The 24889-nt window shown below is 41.2% G+C and overlaps 2 protein-coding genes across 3 annotated transcripts in view; one reads left to right on the plus strand and one right to left on the minus strand.

Annotated features, from left to right (window-relative positions):
* Positions 1-5697, minus strand: part of LOC136828361 (myb-binding protein 1A-like protein) — a 37023-nt gene extending 31326 nt beyond the window's left edge. The window contains exons 1-2 of the mRNA XM_067086309.1: positions 5363-5697; positions 164-358 (exon numbers count right to left, since the gene is read on the minus strand). Of these exons, the coding sequence (XP_066942410.1) occupies positions 164-358; positions 5363-5545 (378 nt within the window). The 5' untranslated portion in view covers positions 5546-5697. The remainder of the gene's footprint in view (positions 1-163; positions 359-5362) is intronic.
* A 186-nt stretch (positions 5698-5883) lies between these two features.
* Positions 5884-24889, plus strand: part of LOC136828362 (eukaryotic translation initiation factor 4H-like) — a 31314-nt gene continuing 12308 nt past the window's right edge. The window contains exons 1-2 of one of the 2 annotated variants that reach the window (XM_067086310.1): positions 5884-5972; positions 16240-16492. In XM_067086310.1, the coding sequence (XP_066942411.1) occupies positions 5896-5972; positions 16240-16492 (330 nt within the window). In that variant the 5' untranslated portion in view covers positions 5884-5895. The remainder of the gene's footprint in view (positions 5973-16239; positions 16493-24889) is intronic. The other variant, XM_067086311.1, reaches the window with a different exon arrangement.

The raw sequence follows: 24889 nt of genomic DNA on the forward strand, positions 1-24889 counted from the left end.
CTTAGGCACGAGAAAAGTTTTAATTATTTGTAAGAGGAAAACCATTCAACTTAACGAAAAAACACCGATCTTAAATCATATATATTATGACAACAATCCACAATATATGAAATACAATAGAGGCTAATACATTACAGTACTGTATATCTATTCTGAACATTACCTCCTTTGACAGATTCCTTTTCTTTCCGCAAAGTTCTTGAATAGTAGTGTACGTCAAAGATACGGTGGTGGGATGGAGCTGCAGAAGAGCTTGCAATGTTGAACAGAAACCTTCTCGAACTCTCTGCCTGTGAGAAACCAACCCACTGACAAGTCGCTTGATGATATACAGTACATCTTCGGGAAAGGTAAAACCCTGCAAAAAACAAATAAATAAAATAAAAAATAGTAACAAATCTGTGAGACTGTAACAATATAAAGATTAAATATAACAAATTTATCCTGAATCAACATTACTCAAAATACAGTAATATATATACTACCTCAAACTTCTTTAGGTTAGGTTCCAGAACCCCTCGTGTAAGGTGAGGATTCGTGTAAGTTTGGTATGGTCACTAAAAATGCTAATAGATAAAGTAAATGCTTATTTCTAGGGTTTAAACCCTAAATATGACAAAATAATGCAAGTTAGCTTAATACTGTAATTCATATGTCATTACAGTACAGAGAGAGAGAGAGAGAGAGAGAGAGAGAGAGAGAGAGAGAGAGAGAGAGAGAGAGAGAGAGAGAGAGAGAGAGAGAGAGAGAGAGAATTATTCATGATTTAGGACAGAGAAAGAGAGAATAACTTTGGAAAGACAAAGAGAGAAGTTACTCTTACATTAGGTATCAAAAGATGGAAATTCATGATTTATGAAGGAGAGAGAGATTTTTCAGTATCCTTCCGACAATCAGTGGGCAACATTGTCTACCCTTTGTGGTCAATATGTCAACATGTCTGGATAATTGACAGTTTAGGTTACACCCCCTCTCTCCGATCCTCAGAGAAAAGACTCGAAAATCTATTTTTTATATTCTTTTAAATTCTAAATAATTTAGGATATACAGGCAAAAAGTTATAATTGTAGCATGGAAAATATGAAAAAATTAATAAAAAAAGTAACTATATACACATTTACAGTGCTCCCCCATTTTTACTCGGGATAGGTTCCGGAACTTACCACGAAAATGCAAAATCAGCAAAAATGCAAAAATTCCCTCTAAAAATGCTTATAACTGCCAACTATCTTGTATTCCTTAAACTAAAATGCTTATCACTGCCTGTTTTAACATTTCAATGCTTAATTTGATAGTTCAAACAAAAATACACCCCAAAACTCCCAAAGTAACGTTACATTACAGTACTCTTCTACTACTGTTACTCTTAAGTAGGCTATATACACCCCTAAAACACTTATCACTGCCTATTTTAACAGTTCATCGCTAAACTTGACAGTTCCAACAAAAATATACCTCAAATTATCAGCCCAGAACACCTTCATATCATTTCTAAGTTATGTTGCAAAATTAAGTATACCAGCCTACAGCTATTATAGCTCTTAAGTATCCTCTATCATTCAGACATGAATGTTTTCTTTGGCCTAGATAGCTTTGCACATCGTCCTGTGCCTACTGTAATGCACTGGGCTTACATTTTACGTACACTGATATTTTCCTATATTGTAAGATGATTTTGAAATGATATTTACTGTACAGGTACATATTTTAGGGTAGTACTAGTACTGTATAGAGCATCTAAAATAATGGGTAGTTTAGAATGATGAGACACGTACCTCAAAACAGAATGCTAGGTTTGTTACATCATTTTAGTATTTTCGTGATTGCGTACAAATACATTTACGATAAAAGAAAAATGATTTACCACAGTAAGTTCTTGGTTTGCATCATTTTGTGGTTAGTTCTCGCCATCTCCCATAAATTTATTAAAAAATTCTTGTGCCATCATTCTCTCTCTCTCTCTCTCTCTCTCTCTCAGTATACATATAGCCTACTGAAAAAACACAGCAAAACATCTATAATACATTACAGATATGAGAGAGAGAGAGAGAGAGAGAGAGAGAGAGAGAGAGAGAGAGATTATGTCGCCACAAAAATTGCTACTGGAGCCTATGTATGATATTCAGATTTTATATATTTTTATGGTGATGAGATCATCAATATAATATAAATATATTCTGTAAGTGAAATAACCTGTTACAGTATAGCTATTTTGCTGTTTCCCCAGTATATATATGTATACTGAGAGAGAGAGAGAGAGAGAGAGAGAGAGAGAGAGAGAGAGAGAGAGAGAGAGAGAGAGAATGATGGCACAAGAACTCTTTAATAAATTTATGGAAGATGGTGAGGACTAACCACAAAATGACGTAAACCAGGAACTTACTGTAGTAAATAATTTTTTTATTATAAATGTATTTGTACATAATCACGAAAATACTAATACGACGTAACAAACCTAGCATTCTGTTTGGTGGTCCGTATCCTGTTGTTCTAAACTACCCACGTATTTTAGATGCTCTATAAAATACTAGTACTATCCTTAAATACGTACCTGTGTAGTAAATATAATTTCAAAATCATCTTACGACACAGGAAAATAAAATACATAAAATGTACACCCAGTGCAAGACAGTATGTACAGAACGATGCGCAAAGTTACATAGGCCAAAGAAAATATGTGTCAGAATGATATGGGATACTGTACTTAAGAGTAACAGTTGTAGGCTAGTATACTTAATTTTGCATCATGACTTAGAAATGATGTTAGGGTGTTCTGGGATGATAGTCTGAGGTAAATTTTACTTTGAACTGTCCAGTTTTGCGATGAACTGTTAAAATAAGCAGTTATAAGCATTTTAGGGGTGTATATAGCCTACTCAAGAGTAACAGTAGTAGGAGAGTACTGTAATGTGAGGTTACTTTGGGTGTTTTGGGGTGTATTGTTGTCTGAAATATTAAATTGTTTTAGCATGATAATTTAAGGTATATTTTTGCTTGAACTATCAAATTAAGCAGTGAAATGTTAAAATAGGCAGTCATAAGCATATTAGTTTAAGGGGTACAAGTTACTTGGCAGTTATAAGCATTTTTAGAGGAGATTTTTGCTACCTATCCCAGCATAAAAATGGGGGAGCACTGCATGCATAAAAAATCTCTCTTACCTCAGTGAGAGAGAGAGAGAGAGAGAGAGAGAGAGAGAGAGAGAGAGAGAGAGAGAGAGAAGAGAGAGAGAGAGAGAGAATGTTTGCATCGACAGCTGTTTTGCGGGATTTTGACTGATTTTACAAATTATGACACAGTTTTTATGTACAAAAATAAAAATACAAATTTTTCATACTAATATTACACATAAAAGCATGAAAACTTATAAATGACTTCAAAAATGATACATAACCACTTCTGCAGGGTTACTTGAGGATTTCACAAATTTCGTGTGTCTGTGAAAAGATCAAGTATGCCAATTACTTAGGTTCCAAAGAATAGTTCGTGTCTGTGAATTCGTGCTACTCAAAGCGTGTATGATCGAGGTATTACTGTATCTTAATAATACTACAGTTTATAACATCAAATTCACTAAATCACTTACGGATGAGTGCAACAATCTTTTGAAAATATTCTAAAAAATCCAGTTTACTTGTAGCCTATTTATCCAAATTAATACGCATTTATTTTATGAAATCTATCTTTAATTTGCCATGGATCAATGTTGAGAACCCCTGATATATATATATATATATATATATATATATATATATATATATATATATATATATATATATATATATATATATATATATATATAATAAAGAAGTCTTTTAAAAAATTACATTATTGTGTCATCTTATTTGACAGTTAACTGTCAACAAATGTCTGACAAAAATTAAACTAACTTTATTGCATAGCAGAAATATTTTGTCTCACAGTATTCTCATATTGTATACTAGTACAGTATATAATATCTAACATCACTGCAATTCATACATCCATTTCAATCAACAAGCTGACAAGCGAAATTAAGGTATTCACAACAAAGCTTGGGTCAACTTCACACAACAGACTGTATGCAGCTGCTTTTATAACAAATAACCAAAAGAACTTCATAACTACAACAATCAGTTGAGAATCACTGTGAGCATAAGTATAAGCAGCTATGAGCTTGAGTTTAAGCAGCTGTAAGCATGCTTGTTTTTGCAATGTCAGATATGGGTCCTAATTCTTAAACTAGTATAAGACTGGAAGGAGAGAGTTGGAGTGGTTGGAAAGCAAGATGATGAGATCTAGACGACTAGCCTAACTGAGTTGAAATACAAGGATCCATGGATGAAATTTGGTGGAAACCTATCTGAACTAGCCAAAAAGTACTGTATATATTAGTTTGAGCTGGGCTGCAAGATGGAAGAAAGGAAACAGTAATGGAAGTAAAGTATGAGGCTAAACATTGGGTGCAGCCAGGGGTTTACATGGAAACTGCAAACACCCTTTAGTAATGACCACAATTCGCAATGTGAAGTACATTGGCAATGATAAACCCCAGCTGGCCAAAGGAGAACATGAAGCTGTGGAGCAAATGCAGAGTAGGCTAGGGAGATAGAGGTAGGACTGAGAAATCCCAACCTTTCCCAGAATGCTGTGTCCTGACCTACACAGACCTTACCTTTGTAACATAACTTAAGGCACCATGCCCTGATCTAGCAGGAAGGGAGCACCCCAAGTAAACTGAATAACCGCCTCCCTACTCTGCTTAGGTAGTCCCTACTACCCAAAGCTGCTCCAGAAAAAAATGTCAGAGTTTCACCACTAAGGGCAAGTGTTGAACTACTTAAGTTGAAGGTAATTACAGAAAGCCACCTACTGACAGGTCAGATATTGTCTTAACAGCATCCTCTTTTTCAACAGCCAAGGATCATTTCATACAACGGTATGATATTTTCATACTAGTATCCTAGGCTATATAGTTTCTATGCTGTGTGCACAGATCCCCCTAATCTGCTTGGTACCATAAAATCCATCCCAAATTTACTGTGCTGTTATCTAGAAACCTTAGCCTATGTACTATCTTTTGTTTGTTAAATCAATCAGGCCATGTATGTGGGGCTTGTACCGAACACAGGCTTAGGTTAGGCCTTGAGTTCGTGCAAGGGTGGCTGATACTTAGGTTAAACTTTACCAAAATTATTTGTATCGCTATGACAGTAAGCTATATAAAGGCAGAATTTTCATTACAAATTAGGCAAAGCTTCTGAACTGAAATAGGACTGAGACCACACTGATACTGGGAATGCACATGCTAGCCTAACCCAGATTAACGGGGTAGAAAACAGCAAAATGGAGCAGCATGAGATGGGAGACATTATATACTTACGGAGTGGTTGGCCAAGAGTTGATCTGCGTGTTTTAAAATCACAACTGAAGCTTTTGCCTGGCCGGGTGGATCATCAGGGACCAGGTTCTCAAATGCGTCCAGAACATGGCGAGGAACATTGCGAACCCTCGCCCGGTTTTCCGAACCTACATTCCCTTCAACAACCTTATTTTCAGCCTTCATGTCTGCTCATTAAGGACAATAGTCAAATAAGAACTTAATTAGCACCAAACTTTTGACTCAACTAGATTTTACACTCTAAATCTCTTAAAGAGAGAAACAACGTTTCACGTTGGCACTGGGGGCCGCCATAACTAAGTGGCCCAAAAGTAATCGAAAGGTTTGTTTACATTTGATCATATTTTGTTATCTAATTTTGAAGAGCATATAATTTTGTTATATACAGAATCAATTTCAATAAATTTAAAAAATATTTTTTATCGTTTGTATATTTATCTACTTATTATATAATATTTTAAGAAAATAAAATTCTGCTAAATATGTGTATTATTTTCGAGTAGTCTTGCCATGCTATGGACTCCAAACCAACATGGCAGGTATCTCGGAAGAATACTACTCCCGGTAAGATTGAAAACTCTAACGAAGACATGTGAGTATGTCAGTTACCCATTCCTTTCAGGTAATGAAAAGAATTACGAACCATTGAACTAATGCCAGATAGACTGACAATCTCTAATTGTCCTTCATTTACTCAGGGAAAGTCGATGAAATTGACTTGTGTGTTGGCGCCGTAGAGCGAACTTGTGAATGAAATAATGCAGGTTGTCACGTATTTTAAGGCTTTTAACACATTTAACCGTCAGGGCCATCGTTTTCACTTACGTTTTGTGATCTGCCCCACGTCAGATTGCCTCTTTTCGGGATAAGGTATTTTTGAATATCCGCATTCCAGCTTCTTATTCTTGACGAGTGGTTTGCTTAGCCTAGGTTGCCGTATTTCACGTCTGCGGTTGTTTACATTCTTCCTCAACCATGACCCTCCTTCTTGCCCCTCGCCGAATTTCGCCTTCCAGGCGGCTGTTTAAGGCCGCTTAGAATCGCTCGTGATGTCGCAGTTTTAATTTTTCACTTCAGTTGGCAAAATACACTTGTCTAGGCTTAATTGCACTCGGTATTATAAAGGTTCAGGCCTCCCCTAGCCATGTGGGCAGCGGTAATGTTATGGCTTCAGCTGGGGTGTTGTCGAGTTAGAGTAAATGTTATGTAAGTCTTACAATGAAGTTTTATTTCTGCCAAATACATGAAAAATTTCACCATTCGTGAACCATGTAGGCGTAGGATAGGCTTATTTTTATAATTGCTTTTGTTGTAGTTTATGCATTTCTGACCATTGGACACATATTGTGCAGATCATTGTGTAATTGGTCTTACACATCTCCACCCATAGACTGCATACAGTTATCTTGTATTAGGTAAGACCTTAGTAGGAAAGTATGCATATATAGGATTATGTAAAACAAGTGAATTGAGATAGGCAAGGTATGTTGTGATATGTATTAAACATTTGACAAACAGTTTGAAAATACAAGGTTCATGTCTGCATTCAGATTTTGGTAATATGGTGGAACTGTTTCATACACACTGTGGATAGGGGGGGTTCTTCACCTCTGGCCAGGTCAGGGCTCCCCCCCCCCTCCCAAGCAAAGGTTAGGTGGGGATGTATCTCGTGGAAGTAAGGCGTAAAGTTTGAGAAGTTAGCTTGATTATAGACACACCAGCTAATGGTAGCATAACTGAAGGAAGTTCAGTCATTCCTTATGGTACCATTTATCCTATTTTTGTGGTGTACCATAGGCATTATTTCGGGTGTTTGTAGTATTTCTTCAGCCCCTGGGTGCGCCCACATTTTAGCATTTAACTTTACCTCCATTCCTGTTATCTTTAGTCTTGGTGCCCAACCTTTCAGACTGTCACTACATGGTACAGTTGTGGGGTTTTATTCTAGTTCCACCTATAGTACTTCATCTCCTTTATTTTCTTTATCAAATTTTCTGTCCACCCACTCCATCTCCATCCTCACGGTCTGAAGAACTGATTGGCTGAAAGCATCTGTACAGTCTTAAGCACAGAATGAATGAAAGTATCCTGGTACTTTTAGCTTGGCTTGGCTGCCTTAATTCCATAAAATCAAGTATTTATAAACCATAAGGAATACAGGTGGCAAGTTGAGTGAGTTACATATAAGTAAAGATATAAAGACCTGCATTGCATTATGAGTCTTATTATTTGGACGTTATTTCAGGAAGGGCTAGCCGTTCATAGGACATTTGCTATATTTGAATATTTTGCAGTCTTTTTCTTTTCTTATATAAAATACAGTAAAAGCTTCACCAGTTTTCCTGATGAGTTTGTGGATACTTCTGTGTAAGACTTGCCTAGGGTGAGGGAACTAACTATGAATTGCCTATCCATATGGTGGTGTTGTAATCCTTTCCAGTGGTAAATGCCTCGCCTCCACAAAGCAGTTTGGCCAACTATAAGGTAAGGAATGTGCTCTGCAATGCTAAAGGGAGATAGTTAAGACTTGGAGTGCATTGTATGGTTAGGATGAATTTTTATAATATTAGTATTTATTATGCACTAGGTCAAGTTAGCATAAGGGTGTCCCAGTCAAGTAGAACTTGGCAATCTTGATTAAATTGTAGCATGCACCCCCCTAAAGTACTGTATGACTTCCCCCTAGACCTGGTTAAATCTAAAGTCCAAGGAGAGGGGGAAGCCTTGGACAGATAGGACTTACACTTTGAGTTAGGTTGCATCCCTTTAATACAATAATTCAGATTTGATGTAAATTGTGGAATGACGGTCATTTTGGCATTTTTCCATAACTCTATGGGGCCACTGAATAAGAAGGTAGGTGTATACTAGTATAGTTAAATGATGGCATCATTTCAAAGTCCCTAGCCATTGATTTTATTTCTCATTTAGTAAATTCTTGAACACAGCCAGAATTGGGAGTTACTATTGGCTTTTAGCATAAATGGTCGTTTTAGAGCACAGCACTTACGCAATCTGTTTTGCTTTTCTGTCGTTGATTACCTAATGCTTTTAACCAATTTAAACAATTCTTATGATGGAATACGTTAATGCTTTCTGACTCCTCCTAGCTTTCATGAGTTTCTTTAGTTTAACAATTGTTCCATTGAATGTAGCCTAGGAAGTGTTGATGTAGAGATTGATGTATTTTGAATTACAGATGTAAAACATCTCCTCATCCACCTCCCATCCAAAAACCATATCTTGGCTGAAAGTCAGTAACCAGGGTTGGGAACGGGACAGTACAAAAATGTGCGCTTTCTGCTGCCTTCCAACCTCAAGGCAAGAAGTAATGCTTTACTGGTGGTGAAGGAGAAAGTGTGAATTCAAGGTACTGCGTAGTATTTATATGAAGACTTAGAAAGTCAACTTTTGATTACATTGGGAGGATGAAGATTGAAACGTGCCAGTACGGTATTGCATAATTTCTAATCATTAACATGCATAGTTGCAACTCGCTGAGAAAAACTGTCCAAAAGTCAAATGGTTAGAGAAGGAAGGACAGTGCTATAGACATCTTAAAATTATTGAAGCAAACAAAAACTTGAACAGTAAACATACATGACTGAGGGTCTTGAGACTATGGCACTGTCCACCCACATTCTTTTGTAGTTGCCTTGTAGGATTTATATATAATCAATAATATTGGTCAGTAGACTGCAGTAACCGCAAAAATATTGCATGAACTAGTATGGCATATGAGGGCATTGTTTCCCATGGTAAAAGGCTCAGATGACTCCAAAACTGTATGTAATAAAAAGAAAAAAGGACATGAAGAGGCTATTGTCTTTTATATTAGCTTAAACATTGGTCTAAATCTTCAGTTGTCATAGGACACTCATTGACTCACTGCCTTCTCTGATTGAAAGTTTTTGAGCACATTTGAACAATTTGTAAGTTATCATACAACCTCCTACACTTGGATGAGGATCATTTTGTTCCATAGATTGCATTTTGGGTGTCTGAGCAAAAAGGTTATGAGGAGGCTGGTAGATATTGCATTAAAACTGACTTCGTCATAAATAACAACAGGCAATTACTTAAAAGTGTTTAAGAGTGGCTGTTGGACAAAGTGAAACTTCTATAGCTTAGATATTTAGAAGAGAAAATCAGAAAAAATACAAAGTTTCTTTAAAGATGACGACAGTCTTCAAATATTGAAGAGCCAGGCCTTGAACAGGTATTGTTCATTGTTTACACCTGTATTTTCATGCTCTTATCACAATATAATACTATTAGTCATTATGGCAACATAAATAATCATTCATGGTAGGCTAAATACCGTGTCTTGTAAGTACAAACATTTTTGTAATCTGATAAGAGATAACTGTTAACACAAGAGGTGAGAGAGCCTTAACAGATGGTGGCATTGTCCCTGCTGTTATTTTGTGAGAGTCATCTCTGGCTATTTCCCTTCTTTTGAAGTTTACTGTTTGGTCTGCTACATCATATTAATGTAAGGAGTTATGCAAATGTATATTGTAAAGAGTCAAACTTCTAGGAGTGATTAATTCCAGAATTGAGCACATGGTTATAATGTACTTTTGCATATGACATAGAGCAGTATTTTTTGTTTTGACTGATATTACAATGGAAACTTCATTAGCTGAAGCTGAAATAAGATGGGCATTTAATTTCACTTACCAGGGAAAGATAGGTTGTTGAAATTGATGTCATTTTGGGAAGATTGTTGTTAAGGGAAATTTAATGAAAGTTAAATGACTTGGTATACAGATTATGAACAAATGTGTTTAAATGGAAGATTCTGAGATTTTATCTTTTAATCAGTCTACATCTTTTCCCATTTATAATTTCATCGATTGGGTGATAGATCTGAGATAATTCTGGGATGATTGTTGTTGAGGGAAGTCCAGTGTTTGTCCAGTGACTTGATATACAGAATATGAACAAATATATTAAGGTTGAAAATACAGAATATGGATAAATGTGTTATGGTTGACAAGACAGAATTTGGATCAGTGTGTTAAAGTTCAAAATTGTGGGAAATGCCCCCTGTCAATTAGCTTATATCTTTGTTTATAATTCTTATTTTTATAAAAGTGACTTACCAAGCAATTACATAGCTACTAGCTTTCTATGCGGCAGTCTAACAAAATTCAAATTTTTGCGGTGGCGCTACCGATTAACATCGGTAGTTTTGTGCAGGTGCTGCTTCATCTTTTTTGGATTTTTTCCCGTATTTTTGGTGAAGTATTTTCTCACGTTTTTGTGGTGGCCTTTTCTATCTTAGTAACATTGTTTGGTAACTTTATTTCCAAAGACAGTCAAATATGTCTGACTCCAGTTCTTCAAGCATTCGTTATTGTATCGAGGGGTGTAAAATTAGACTTGCTAAGGTGACTTATGATTCACACACCAAGTGTGTCAAGTTTAGGGGGCAGGAATGTAGTAGAGAGCTTACATATCCGGAATATCAGGATTTGGAGGATAGTAAATGGGAGACCTTGAAGTCCCATCTGGACAAATTAGACTGAAATAGGAAAAGGAAGGTGGCTCTTAGAGCCAAAAGTAGAGCTAGTCAGTAGATTCCTTCTTTATCTACCGTGGTAGAAGATAGCTTTGTTTCTTTGATTCATGCTATATCTCCCATCCTTATCCCTCCTATTCCTTTACACCAAACTCCTTTACCAGGTTCCCGTGCTTCTGATCCCAACGCCATTGCCAGTCTCAAAGCAAAATTTGGTAAAAAAAAAATTTGAATTCCTGGCCAATACTGTTATGGAATTAGGTTCCTCTTTCAGGGATTTTGTGTTGAAATCAGTGGAAAGTGTCAGTGCTGTCCCTAGTGACAATGTTCTGAGTGTTGAGGAGGTGGCTGCCTGTCCCATCAGTGCTCCTAGACAAAGGTCACTGTCCTGCTCCCCCACACCAGGGAGAAGACATACCGGAGGTCCAAGAAGGCCAGTGGGGTTTGCCCACCGGCAGTTGCCCCCTCCGTCAAGCCTGTTGCAAGGTCCCAGTCTACAACAGAGCGCCATTGGAAGGGCGTCTCGTTCAGTGCCTCTTGTCTGTCGTCAGATTTGGAAGACTGCTGGATGCAAGGCATCAGCAGTGTCGATCTTCCATCTCTCGCCCTTTGAAGAGGCTCCAATGTGGCTGACAGCTCCCCTCTTGTCAAAAGATATGAGGAGGCTCGTGTGAGTCCTCACCCCTCCTGCAGTTTCACTGTTCCGCCTACTACCACTTCTTTGGCTCGTCATCAGTCTTCTTGGGATAGTCCGGAACCTTTTTCAAGTCACGAGTGCCCTATTTTGATCTCAAAGCGACATGGTACTTCGAGTAAGTGCCCATCACCGCCTGCTAAGTGCTCTCTCAGCTCAGAGCACCCATCTCCGACTCGCTTGGCGCCTGCTTTGCTGCTTAAAGTTTCCGCACCCGACCGCTCAACGCCAACAGTGGGACACTCGGCGCCTCTTCCCTCTTTTTCAGCTCAGGAAGATTCTGCTTTAGCCCTGATTCAGCGTCAACTTGAGGAGCTCACTGGCTTTTTAAAGAAGAAAATTGTCTTTTCCAAGAGCAAGGACACCTTATCCTGTCTCGTCAGACGAGAATAAACCGGAACAAGATACCGCTCCTTTGTCTGCTTATTCGTTGTTGCTGAGATTCTTTCTGGCAAATTTTCCAGACTTCATTGAGCCTGCTGCTCCTGATTCCCCAGCCTTGATATTCCTTATGAGAAAACGGACTGCTGACATATGCCCTCCCCCCCCAAACTAGTGCTTTCCTCTTCCTTGAAGAAAGTTCTTCGAGAAGTGGACGAGTGGCTGGCCATGGAGAGGGACCAAGGTAAAGTAACCTTTGCCTTCCCTCCTTCCAAACTTCTCAAGAAAAAGTATCTTTTGTATGCCACTGGGGAAGCTCCCTTCTTGGAAGTCTCTGCCTCCTCCCTGGGAGATTTCTCTGGTTTGGTTGACGCCACACATTGTTCTGCGTTCTCCGCAGCCAAGATTTCCTTCTTGTCGTCCGAACTGGACCATCTTGTCAGGAACCTGTTCAAGGTATCAGAAATTTTTAGCTTCCTTGATTGGATGATGGGGGCTTTAGCTAGGAAGATCGAGGATTGTCTGCTCTTGGCCAAGGACTTCTCTTCTGACTGGTTGGGAGTATTGTCTTGTGTAGACAAGGCAGTCAGGGATGGCTCTTGCGAGCTCACCTCCCAGTTTTCAATGGGAATTTTGAAGAAGCGAGGACTGTGGTGCTCCTTCGCCACCAAATGAGTCACCACAACACAGAAGTCAGCCCTCTTGTTCTCTCCATTAGACAGATCCCATCTCTTCCCCCAAGGTACTGTTAAGGAGATCTGTCTGACCTTCAGAAGAAGTTTACAACTGATCTTCTGGCTCAATCTTCCAAGCAGCTTAAGGAAGCTCCCGCAACAATGACCAAGTCCTTCTCTCTTCTACAGCAGCCCTTTCAAGGAGGAAAGCCTAGATCTCAGCCTAGACCTCTGACCAATCTACCCCCCACCCCAATCGATCAAGAAGTCTTCTTTTAAATCAGCCACTAAGAAATGAGAACTCAGCCCTTTGCACCCCGGTCGGAGCCAGGCTACACCTCTTCTGGGAGGAATGTAGCTGCAGAGGGGCAGCATCTTGCATAGATCAATTGTTGAGGGAAGGATATTCCATCTCTTTCCAAGAGAAACCTCCCTTATCCAAGTCACCGATCAACTTGACTGCCTACTCAGCTTACTCCAAGAAGCTTGCCACCCTCTCTCATGAAGTAGAGTCCCTTCATCACAGAGGCAGTAGAAGTGATTTTGGATCTCAACTCAGATGGATTTTACAACTGTCTCTTCGTGGTCCCTAAGTCATCTGGGGGCTGGAGACCAGTTCTGGATGCCAGTGCCCTGAATTGGTTTGTGCTGGAAACCAAATTTCATATGGAAACCAGTCACTCTGTTGTGTCCTCTATCCATCAGGGTGACTGGATGGTCACCTTGGGCATGCAGGATGCCTGTTTCCATGTCCCAATACATCCAGATTTAAGAAAGTTCCTGTGCTTTGTGTGTCTGGGCAAAGTTCTCCAGTTTTGAGCCTTATGTTTCGGCCTGTCCACTGCCCCACAAGTGTTCACTCGAATCCTTGCTCCTCTTGAAAAATAACTTCACCTTCTCGATGTCAACGTTTGTTTCTATCTCAACAATTGGCTGTTCTGCTCTCCTTTGGAGGAGAAGTGCACAGAAAACTTAAAAAAGACACTTTGCGTGATGCAGGCGTTGGGCATTTTGGTCAACTTTCACAAGTCGCAATTAGTTCTGACGCAGAAGATTCCCTATTTAGGGATGATTCTGAACTCAGACTTTTTGGGTTTTCCTCCCTCCCAAACAGATCAACTCCTGTTTCCAGACTCTCTGTGAGTTTCTAGACCTCAGGACTTGCTCAGCACTTCAGTGGATGAGTCTGCTGGGGACCTTGGCCTTGGTAGAACTGTTCATGAAGCTGGGCAGACTTCACATATGGCCTCTTCAATTTTATCTGAAAGCATGCTGGAGCAGGAAAACCAAACTGGACTCATTCATTTTCCCCATCTCAGAGATCAAGATGGACCTTCGGTGGCGGTTGTCTGTAGAAAGACTTTGAAAAGGAGAGTCTCTTCTACTGTTGACCCCAACCTAGAAATTTATTCCAACGCTTCAGATCTAGGTTAGGAGCCCTTCTAGGGAGTCAAAAGAGTTCAGGAATGTTGTCTGTAGATCAGAGAGCGCTTCACATCAATGTGAAGGAACTAAAAAGTTATTCATCTGGGTCTCCAGACCTCTCATCTAGTTATCGGCAAAGTAGTAGCAGGTTACGCAGACAACACCACAGCACTGTCTTACGTCCGTAAACAAGGGGCATCCATTCTTTCTCTCTCTACAAGACGGCAAAAGACCTTCTCTGGGCGGAGCAGTACCAGGTGAAAAATAACACTCGCTTCGTGCATGGGAAAAAGGAATGTCCTCGCAGACAAGTTGAGTTGCTGCAATCAGGTTTTACTGACAGAGTGGACTCTGGACTCCCTTATATGCGATGATCTATGGAAACTTGGGGGCAAACTAGCTGTGAACCTCTTCACAACGTTGAGAAATCATCATCTACCTCACTTTTGCTCCCCAGTCCCAGACCCTCTCGCATGGGCGATGGATGCCGTGCTGTTGGACTGGACGGGCCTGGATGCCTAAGCCTTCCCACCTTTCGTATTGATCAGCTTGGTAGGTGATCAACAAGTTCTTCTCTCACCAGAACATCTCAGTGACCCTGATTGCTCCATTTTAGCCCAGGAAGGAATGGTTTCTGGCTCTGTTGCATCTATTAGTGGACTTCCCAAGACTCCTGCCACAAAAAACAGTCGCTGCTCAAACAGCCCCACTTCCTCAGGTTTCATCAAGGATTGTCTGCTGTGGCCCTCACTGGCTTCAGACTGTCAGGAGCCTCGTCAGAGCAAAAGGCTTCACAAAGCAAGCTGCAGAAGCTATTGCTAGGTGCAGATCTTCCTCTAGCAGGCTCTACCAATCCAAGTTGTCAGTTTTCTGAGGATGGTATCGACATAACAACATTTCATCTTCTGAAACCTCCATAAGCCAGTTAGCTGACTTTTTTCTTTGCCAGAGGACTGATAGGAATTTGTCTTCCTCTACCATCGAGGGGTATAGGTCGATGTTTTCTTCAGTGTTTAAGCATAGGGGCCTGGATCTTTCATCCAACCAAGACCTCACCAACCTCATCAGATCCTTCAAAACCTCCAAATTAGAAAAGCCTGGAGTTGTCTCCTGGAAATTGGATGTTGTTCTCAAGTGACTTATGAGCTCAACTTTTGAATCCCTCTTTTAAGAATCTCGCTAAGAAGACCCGCTCGTGGCTTTGGCGACCACCAAAGGCGTTAGCGAGCTGCAAGCCTTCAACAAGAAGGTAGGCCTTACAAATGGGAATGCAATATGTTCTCTATATCTTGGTTTCCTTGCCAAGAATGAGGACGTTTCTAAGCAATGGCCTCGTTGGTTCGTTATTAAAAGCTCAACGGACATCCTTGGCCCAGACAAAGAAGAGAGACTTTTTTGTCCTGTGAGAACCTTGAAGTATTATATTGAAAGGACAAAAAATATCAGAGGACCCTCCGACGAGCTTTGGTGCTCAGTGAAGAACCCTTCACGACCTCTGTCGAAGAATGCCCTTTCTTTCTTTCTTAGAAATTTTATTACAGAAGCGCATTCTCAAGTTCAAGAAGATGCTTTACCTTCCCTTAAAGTCAAGCATGAGGTTCGAGCTGTCGCAATGTCTCTGGCTTTTCAGCATAACATATCTCTCAAAAACATTCTACAGTGGTCTGGTTAAACTAAGATATACTTAACTTTTTTAGTCCCCAAAGTGGGCAGGGCCCTGTCACCTACACAAGCAATGGGAGCACCACCACAAAAATTTGAATTTTGTTAGACTGCTGTGTAGAAAGCTAGTAGCTATGTAGTTACTTGTTAAGTACAGTATATATAAAACTATTTTTTATGCATTTATGTAACATATGTAGGATTGGTTTTGTTGTTTATAATTCCTGTATGTTTTATGTATTTAAAATGTAGGATTGCTTTTGATTTCATTTGTTGCCTTAGAAAGGTCATAACAATAGCATATAAATATCCAGAAAATTTTCAGATTTGAATAGGGAATAAATTCTTACTTATGCAGTTGTACAATATTAGATTGTTATGATTCAGCAGCCTGCATTCGATTTTAGGAGAACAATTGCTTTAGAATAATTTTGAGAGTCAGTGGAGATTTGGTAAGGGAGTATAATTTTTGATGTGCAATTTCTTCCATCCACAGGAATAATTATCGCTCAGGTGGAAGTGGTGGCGGTGGTGGTGGTGGTGGAGGAGGAGGAGGTGGTGGAGGTGGCAGTGGTGGAGGTGGCAGTGGTGGAGGAAGGTACAATGATGGTGGCCGAGGATATGGAGGAAGCGGTGGCAACAGACAAAGAAAGGCTTTGCCCACAGAACCTCCATTCACAGCATTCATTGGCAATCTGCCCCAGGGTGTTGTACAAGGGGATATTGATATCATATTTAAAAATCAAAAAGTATGTATTTCCAGAAGTTTTAATTATTAGTGTTTATATACTTATAACTTTGTATTGTTAAAGGTGTTGCATATATAAACAAATATTATGGTATTTTAAGCGAAAGGTATCAGAAAAATAATGTATACATGAAAACAGACTTCAAACCTTGTATACATGAAAACAGACTTCAAACCCATTGATCATAAACAGCTCTGCTTTGTGTGAAACAGAACAAGTCAGGCCAACTTGATGGATCTTTGAGGAAAAAACTCCCTTTGTGCATGCCTGACAAGTAGAGGTCACTGTTTCGCAAGGCAAAGTGGCATTCCTCTGTACTAACTCCCATCTGGAAGAGTTAGGGAAAGGGAGGAAGGAAGTGACAGTTATGGTTGATGCATTTATATGAAAATATATTTTATCATAAAAATGTCATTTGACCCTGTGTAGTCATTAATCATGAATGGCTTGATTTGCAATTTAGCAGGAAGGTTAAAGACTCCTTTGAAAAGAAGCATAGACCATGCTGCAAGAAGTCCCGTCCCCTTTAGATGATGGACAGTGAAGCCAATTATATCCTCCGGAATCATGTGAGCGACTGTAAATAAGGGATTTACAGTGGAAGACATAACCCAAGGCAGCACATTCCAAGCTCAAGGCATTGTAGCAGGTACTCCAGAGAATGCCTCCATCTGCACCGAAGTTAAGTGTGAAGTTGTAAAGAGAATAAAGACCCAGATTTCCCCCTCCCCTCCCCCCCAAGTGATTGCACATGACCTGCTACAGCAAGTGGCAACAAACATCAAACAGTTTATTTATTGGTCACATCACCTAGATGAAGTTTTCAGAAAGTGTCCCAGCAACTCAAAGGGCACGCTCTAAGGGTGGCAGATAGTTCCAGGCTATACTTAAAAACCAGAGAGGAAAAGAGTGCTCAGATTTCGTGGGGATCAGTCTTGAGTTGTGAGAGGTTCTGTGAAACTTATAAATAAGCCAGGTAAATGACCTGCAGAAGCCAGTAGAAAATAGAGGTCTAGGATATTTCTGCAGACTCAAGTAAAGGAACTGATCAAAACTAGACTATCTTCAGGGGCATGGGAGGAATACTAAAGTTGACCAAGAATGAGCCACTTTTAGTGGAAGACTGTCATGACCACTAACTCCAAGACAAACTAAAAGGCATAGAGGAGGCATGGGCAATCAGGGAAGTTTTAAGGACCAAATCAAGAAAAGCAATGGCTGCAAAGGTTAATAAGGAGACCTAGTAAGGCTGCAGCACCAGAGTCAGGTCCCAACTTTGAGATTAGTAATAGCCCATGGGTTATACTGACCAAAATGACAAACATGTTGGAAATGTGTGTATCTTATTCAAAGTCTAAACCTTGCTGGATGAAGACTGAAGAGGTAGAGAAGCATTATGATGCTCCAGTAGATAAAGTGGTATTACAACAGGAGAGGCCTCAAGCAGACCAAGCCACAAGTCTCGCTTACTTTGCTGGTAGAGGACCTACAGGGGTTGGCAGTGGATTCTGCAGCAACCTGCAAAATTTTTGTTTTTCTTTCTTTCTTTTTCAAAGACAACAGTAGATAACCACCCATATGAAAATGTAACAACTTTATATGACTGTGAAACTCTTGGAATTAGGGATGTCTTCAACAAGATGCAGGGGGTCTGGGAACCTCTGTTGTTATTGAGAAGTAGATTACAGTTGCCTGAGAAATTGCTGACATCCAAAACTTCACTGAAGCCTGTTTCAGTAGGTGATGACAGTCCTCTGAGCATTTGCTGACATACAGTCTTGACTAGAACCTGTTTCAGCAGTCTTAAATGATGAAAACATGTTTAGGCCATACTATGACAGGAGGATGGCATTCACTCCCCAAGCTGCTGGGTTCAGCTGCAGGAAATGGTACAGTGATATTCTGACACTCAGCATTGTGGCAAACAGATCTAGCAAGGGCAGCTCCCACACTCTCCTCATGGCCCTGCAGACATTTGAGAAAAGCAAACACTCCAAAGGAAAGATCTGATGAGCCATACCGAGAGCTTATGCAGTAACTTTGCAAACTCCATGGGGAAAATGTGGTAGAATGATACAACTGTGACTTCCTGCCTCCTCCGCAGGAACAAAAGGGTGACTTGGAACTATTGCTGAGAATTTGATGCACCAAATAAGGTCGCACTGTGGTTGGCATAGAAGGACCGCTGGTGATATAGTATAGCTCTCTGGTGTTGATTGGAAGGAGTCTTTTGTTGGTAATATGTCTTGTGTTATAGGGTTTCGCTTGAAATATCCAAGATTTCTGGGAGACACTCCAATTCTCTTAAAACTTAAAACCAAGTCTAACAAGATTGCCCTGTGGAGAAGGGTCAGAAACACCCAGAAGTTTTCACTTTTTTATTTTGTTGGACATGTTGGTATTGATCCCCCATGAAATCCTATACATATAGCGGGTTTCCATATTTTTTCAGGAAACGTTTCAAAAAACCCCATGGGGGCGTTAGTGCTTTCATGTACCTCAGATGGTGCACTGTAGGCATTACTTAAGGGTCTTTGAAGCATCCCTTTGGCCCCTAGCTGCAACCTCTTTCATTTCTTAGTGTACCACTGTACCTCTGTTCATATTCTCCCTCCTCCAGCCTATTCCACCCCCTCTAACAATTATTTCTAGGTGCAACTGCGAGGTTTTCCTGTTGTTACACCTTTCGAACCTTCTTGCTGTCAAAATCCATTTAAGTGTTGCATGACCTCATAGGTCCCAGCACTTGACCTTTGGCCTAAATTGTATATTCTATTGTATTCCATTATTTTGAAAAGAATTTCCTTTATTTTTATCAGAGAAAGCAACTTTACAAGCAGTTTATATACTCTAGGCACAAACATTTACCCATGCATCGTAAGAGTCTTTTCCTAACGAAACCAGGAAAAGCTTTTGTTCATGGAACCCTTGAACATTGCTTTTATTGCTTAATAGCTGTTTTCAGATGTATCAGAGTCTTCGTTAAAGTAATGGTATTCTAAAATCCACTAGATGTTAATGTAGCATCTTGCATTGGTATTATTATGTTGGGGGTTTTAGTGAAGCATTATCTCATATGGCATGAAATCATTATCATTTAGGAAATAAAAGGTTATTTTTATATAAGGTACTTACCAAGTACAGTAATTACATAGCTTTTAGTTTCTATTAACCGGCAGCTAGAATTTTGAAATTCGCGGTAGCACTACTTTTGTTTTGGCTAGGCGAGTTACCCCACCCACTTTTGGGGTAAGAGAGGAACCAGCTTAGTAAACGATCTCAATATTTTCTGCCAGCTGATGGCTGTGGTTACAGTGATTGTCATCAGCAGTTTTTTGGAATTTCTCTTCTCTTTTGATCTCAGAATCATTGGTGAAGTACTCACTTTAGGGTAGCCTTTTTCGGCACAATCAGATAGTGTCAGATTTTCACTGGAGACCAGTATTACTGATTTTGACAATTTTTGAGATTTTCTTTGACTTGCGACTCGTCATCTTGTCCAATTCAGGCTTTCAAAGTTTAAGGTATTGCAGTAAAGGCTGCAATGCAAGACTGACTAAAGCCTGCTATGACCCTTGTACTCTTTGTGCATCTTGCAGGGGTCAAATATGTTCCCCTGATTTGACTTGTGAGGAATGTGTTTCATGGGATTCTAAAATGTGGAAGACTTTGAGTAGTCATTTCACCAAATTATACAGGGATAAAAAGAGGAAAGCAGCAGCTAGAGCTAGTAGTAAGAACACTTTATTTTAGCAAGTCAAGTGTCTGTAAAATCTTTTTCTGAAAAATCTGATTCTTTGTCTATTGTTCTGCCTGATCCCCCGTCTCAATCTGTACCAATCACTCTGCACCCTGGCTCCCTTACTCCCGTTCCCGACCTCATTACCAGCCTTGAGTCTAGAATTAATCTTAAATTTGGCTTACTTGTTAATGCAATGGAGAAAATTGGTGCGTCTGTTAAAGTCCTGATGGACAAAGTGAACATGAAGGGTGATGGTGAAGTGGCAGTGGAGGAGGTGGCTGTCTGTCCCGCCAATTCTCTTAGGCCAAGGTCCCTGGCAAACTCCCCTAAACCTGGGAGAAGCCAAACTGACAACCCAAAGGAAGTCGGTGGTGTCTGCCCACAGGCAGTCCCCCCCCTCAGTCGTACCTGTTGCCAATTCCCAGGTTACGACAGAGTGCCGCTGGAAAGGTGTCTTTTTGGAAGTGGATCGTCTTTCATCCAGTATTTCCAGCAGTGGCTCCAGTCCTAGGCACCAATGGCATTTTCAAGGTGCATCTCCCCCTCTGAAGAGCCGCAGCCTGGGTGCTTCTCAGCTTCGTGCGGTTCCTATTAAGAAAGTTAAAGAAACTCCTCCAGAACGTTTTCCTTCATGTAGCTTTTGGGACAGTCCGGAACATTTCTCCCAGGATCATCCAGAGTTAGAGGGACAAGGTCAGCTTTCTAAGCGCCCATCTTTAGCTTCGGAGGATTTGCCTAGACAGACAGTGATGTCATAGTGCTCACCATCCCCCATGCACCCAACTCCTGTTCCTGTAGCACCTGAACAATCAGCTTTACCTGAATCTTCTTTGGCTGAGAAGCAGTCTTTGGCGCCAGTGTGCCCAGTGGTGCCAGAACTTCCTTCTCTGGTTGAAAGTGCTACCCCTTGTTGTGTGGCTCTCCGAGCGCCCTTCATCTTGTGTGCAACCATCATCTCTTGAGCACTCCTTAACCGAGCTCACTTTGGCTCCTGAGCGGCCACTGGCACACACGCACCCGTCAGCTCCCAACCGTTCATTGGCTCCTGAGCGCCCATCAGCACCCGTTCACCTTTTGCACCCGTATATCCTTCTGTGCTGCCTACTCCTCCTCCGGCAGTTGCAGTTTTGTTCCCAGTTACGTCTTTTTCTTCGTCTTCTGCAGCACAACAGGGTCCCTCTGTTTTGGATCCTTCTTTTCAGTTGATCCAACGCACATTGGATAATATCCTGGTTTAATTCAGAAAGCGCCATCGGCTCCCCAGCCCACTGCGGAACTGTCGCCAATTTCTTCTTCTGAGGAGGAAGAAGTGGATCCTGTTACCCCTCCTCTGGTGTATGCCTCTTTACTCAGATTTCTGCTGGTGGCTTTTCCAGACTTCTTCTCTCCTGCAGTTCTGCCTTTTCCGGCTTCGACATACCTAATGGATAATCAGACAACTTCTTCAAGGCTTCCTAAAATGGTGCTGTCCTCCTCAGCTAAGAAAGCTCTCTGTGAAGTGGAAAGCTGGCTCTCGAGCAGGGAAGAGCCTCTTTTAGTTGTCCTCCATCTAGATTGTCTCAGAGAAGATACCTTTCTTATGCGACCGAAGAGGCCCCATCCATGGGAGCTTCTGCCTTGTCCCAGGGAAACTTCTCTGGATTAATTGACTCCTCCAGGTGGTTGGCATTCAGTTCAGCCAAGATTTTGTTCTTGTTCTCGGAATTGGACCACCTTATCAAACACTTATTTAAGGTCTTGGAAGTTCTCGGCTTTCTCGACTGGGCAGTAGGCGCTCTTGCCCGTAAATTGAAGGATTGCCCTCATATCCCAGAAGGCTTTTCTTTGGATTTTTTGGGAGTCATCTCTTGCCTAGGTAAAGGTATTAGAGACAGTTCGTTTGAATTATCCTCGCTTTTTTGCGATGGGAACCTCAAGAAAAGGGAGCTTTGGTGTTCCTACACCACGAAGGGAGTTACATTTTCCCAGAAGTCCGCACTTCTCTTCTCTCCTCTTGATAAGAAGCACCTTTTCCCTCAGGCAACTGTGCTGCAGATTGCTTCTGATCTGCAGAAAAAGTCTACTCAGGACCTTCTCACACAATCAACGAGACGACCTAGAGAATCTCCAGCCTTCACCCCCAGGACAGTTTCTCCAGTTCAACCCCGCCCTTTTGGGGTAGAGGCAGACAAAGAGGCTTCCCCAGACCATGCGGAATGCCTATTTCACCCCTAGAGCAATCAAGAAGTCCTCCAACAAACCACCTGCGTGTAAGTGAGGATCTAGTCCTTTGTACACCCGTGGGGGCAAGACTCTTCCACTTTTGGGAGCATTGGGAAGCGAGAGGATGGAGAGTTGGATTGTTCAAGTCCTGAGAGAGGGCTATTCAATCCCTTTGCTGAAGAAACCTCCCTTAAACAACAAGCCCATATTATTGACAACCTACTCGTCAAACTCCGAGAAGTTTTCAGCCCTCTCCCAAGAAGTGACAGCTCTCCTCAAAAAAGCAGCAGTCAAACTAGTCGAGAACACCTCCTCTCAGGGGTTCTACAATCGGCTATTTGTAGCCCCCAAGCCTCGGGGGGCTGGAGGCTGGTTCTGGATGTAAGTGCCCTGAACTTGTACATGCAGAAAACAAAATTCAAAATGGGGACGTCCCAGTCCGTCCTTGCATCCATTCGTCTGGAAGATTGGATTATCTCGATAGACATGAAAGACACCTACTACCATATCCCAATTCATCAGGACTTGAAGTTTTTAAGGTTCCTGTTTCAGCACAAAGTGTACTAGTTCAGAGCCCTTTGCTTCAGTCTGTCGATGACCCCACAAGTATTCACGCTTGTACTAGCCCCAATAGCGAAATGGTTACACTTGATGGGGGTCAACATTTCGCTGTATCTCGACAATTGGCTTATTCACTCCCAGTCGAAGGAAGAATGTGTGGAGGACCTTCACAAGACCCTTCTTGCCCAGGATTTGGGCCCCTTGATGAACTTCCCAAAGTCTCAACTGACTCCATCTCAGGAAATAGCTTATTTGGGGATGAGGATAAACTCTTGGATTTTTCAGGCTTTTCCCTCCCCCCAAAGGATAGACTCGTGCCTACAGAAGGTAGACAAATTTCTCACCCTTCAGTCCTGTTCTGCGAACAGCTGGATGAGCCTGTTGGGGACACTCTCGTCTATGGAACAGTTCATGTTCCTGGGAAGGCTACACATGAGAAACTTAAAGTTCTTTCTGAAAATCACCTGGAACAGAAAGAAATACCCGGATTCTTTCATTTTTCCGATAACGAGGGGAATAAAAGAAAATCTTGTTTGGTGGAATTCAAGAGACAAGCTCTCTCAAGGGAATCACTCCTCCCTCTGAACCCCAACCTAGTGTTTTATTCAGACGCATCAGACCTAGGTTGGAGGGCCCTCCTGGGAGACAAAGAAGTTTCAGGCACATCAGTGTAAAAGAATTGACAGCAATTCACTGGGGATTGCAAGCATTTGCATCGGAAGTGTCCGGGACGACAGTGTCCGTCCAATAGGACAACACCACGGCTCTGTCCTGTATAAAAAAGCAAGGGGGAACTCATTCATTTACCCTTTGCCAAGCAGCAAGAGCCCTACTCATTTGGGCAGATCAGAATCAAACCCAGATCCTAACAAGATTTATTCGGGAAATTCAGTGTGTTAGCAGACGAACTCAGCCATTGAAAACAAGTTCTCCCCACGGAATGGACTCTTGACCCTCTCATATACCTAGAGATGTGGAAACTGTGGGGAAGGCCAGTTTTAGATCTGTTTGCGACCACAAAGAACCATCATCTCCCTCTGTATTGTTCGCCAGCGCCAGATCCACAAGCATGGGCGATGGACGCGATGCTTTTAGATTGGTGGAACATGGACCTTTATGCCTTCCCCCCTTTCAAGATGGTGAGATAAGTATTAAAGTTCCGGAATCATCAGAATGTAAAGATGTCTTAAGTGGCCCCATTCTGGCCAGCACAGGAGTGGTTCCTGGACTTACTGGGACTTCTCACGGATTTTCCAGGGCTGTTGCCTCAAAAACCCAATCTACTCAAACAACCACATTTCAGAAGGTTCCATCTAGCACTGCCCACTCTGGCTCTGACCGCGTTCAGACTGTCTACAGATTGGTTCGAGCGAAAGGATTTTCAAAGACAGTTGCAGACGCTGTTGCTCATTGTAGACGACATTCCTTGAACAAAGTTTATTAAGCCAAGTGGACAGTCTTCCGTGACTGGTGCAGGAGGCACAACATCTTGTCTTCAAAGACATCTGTAGCAGAAATAGATGATTTCCTGCTCAATTTGAAGTCTTCCAGGAGTCTTTCTACCTCAACCATTAAAGGCTACAGGGCAATGCTGAGCTCTGTATTTAGGCATAGGGGTTTAGATCTCTCTGCTAATAAGGATCTTTCTGATCTCGTCAAATCATTCAACATGACCAAACAGAAAGAAGATAAACTAGTAGCCTGGAATTTAGATATGGTACTGAAGTGGCTGCTGCAACAATGTTTTGAACCTCTGCAATCTATCTCCTTAAGTGACCTAACTAGGAAGACACTGTTCCTAGTAGCATTAGCAACTGACGAGTGGGTGAGCTACATGCTTTTGACAAAAAGGTTGGATTCTCTCCGGGTAACGCAGTTTGCGCATTTGCCTT

This window comes from Macrobrachium rosenbergii, chromosome 42 (assembly GCF_040412425.1).
Source record: "Macrobrachium rosenbergii isolate ZJJX-2024 chromosome 42, ASM4041242v1, whole genome shotgun sequence".
Lineage (NCBI taxonomy): Eukaryota > Metazoa > Arthropoda > Malacostraca > Decapoda > Palaemonidae > Macrobrachium > Macrobrachium rosenbergii.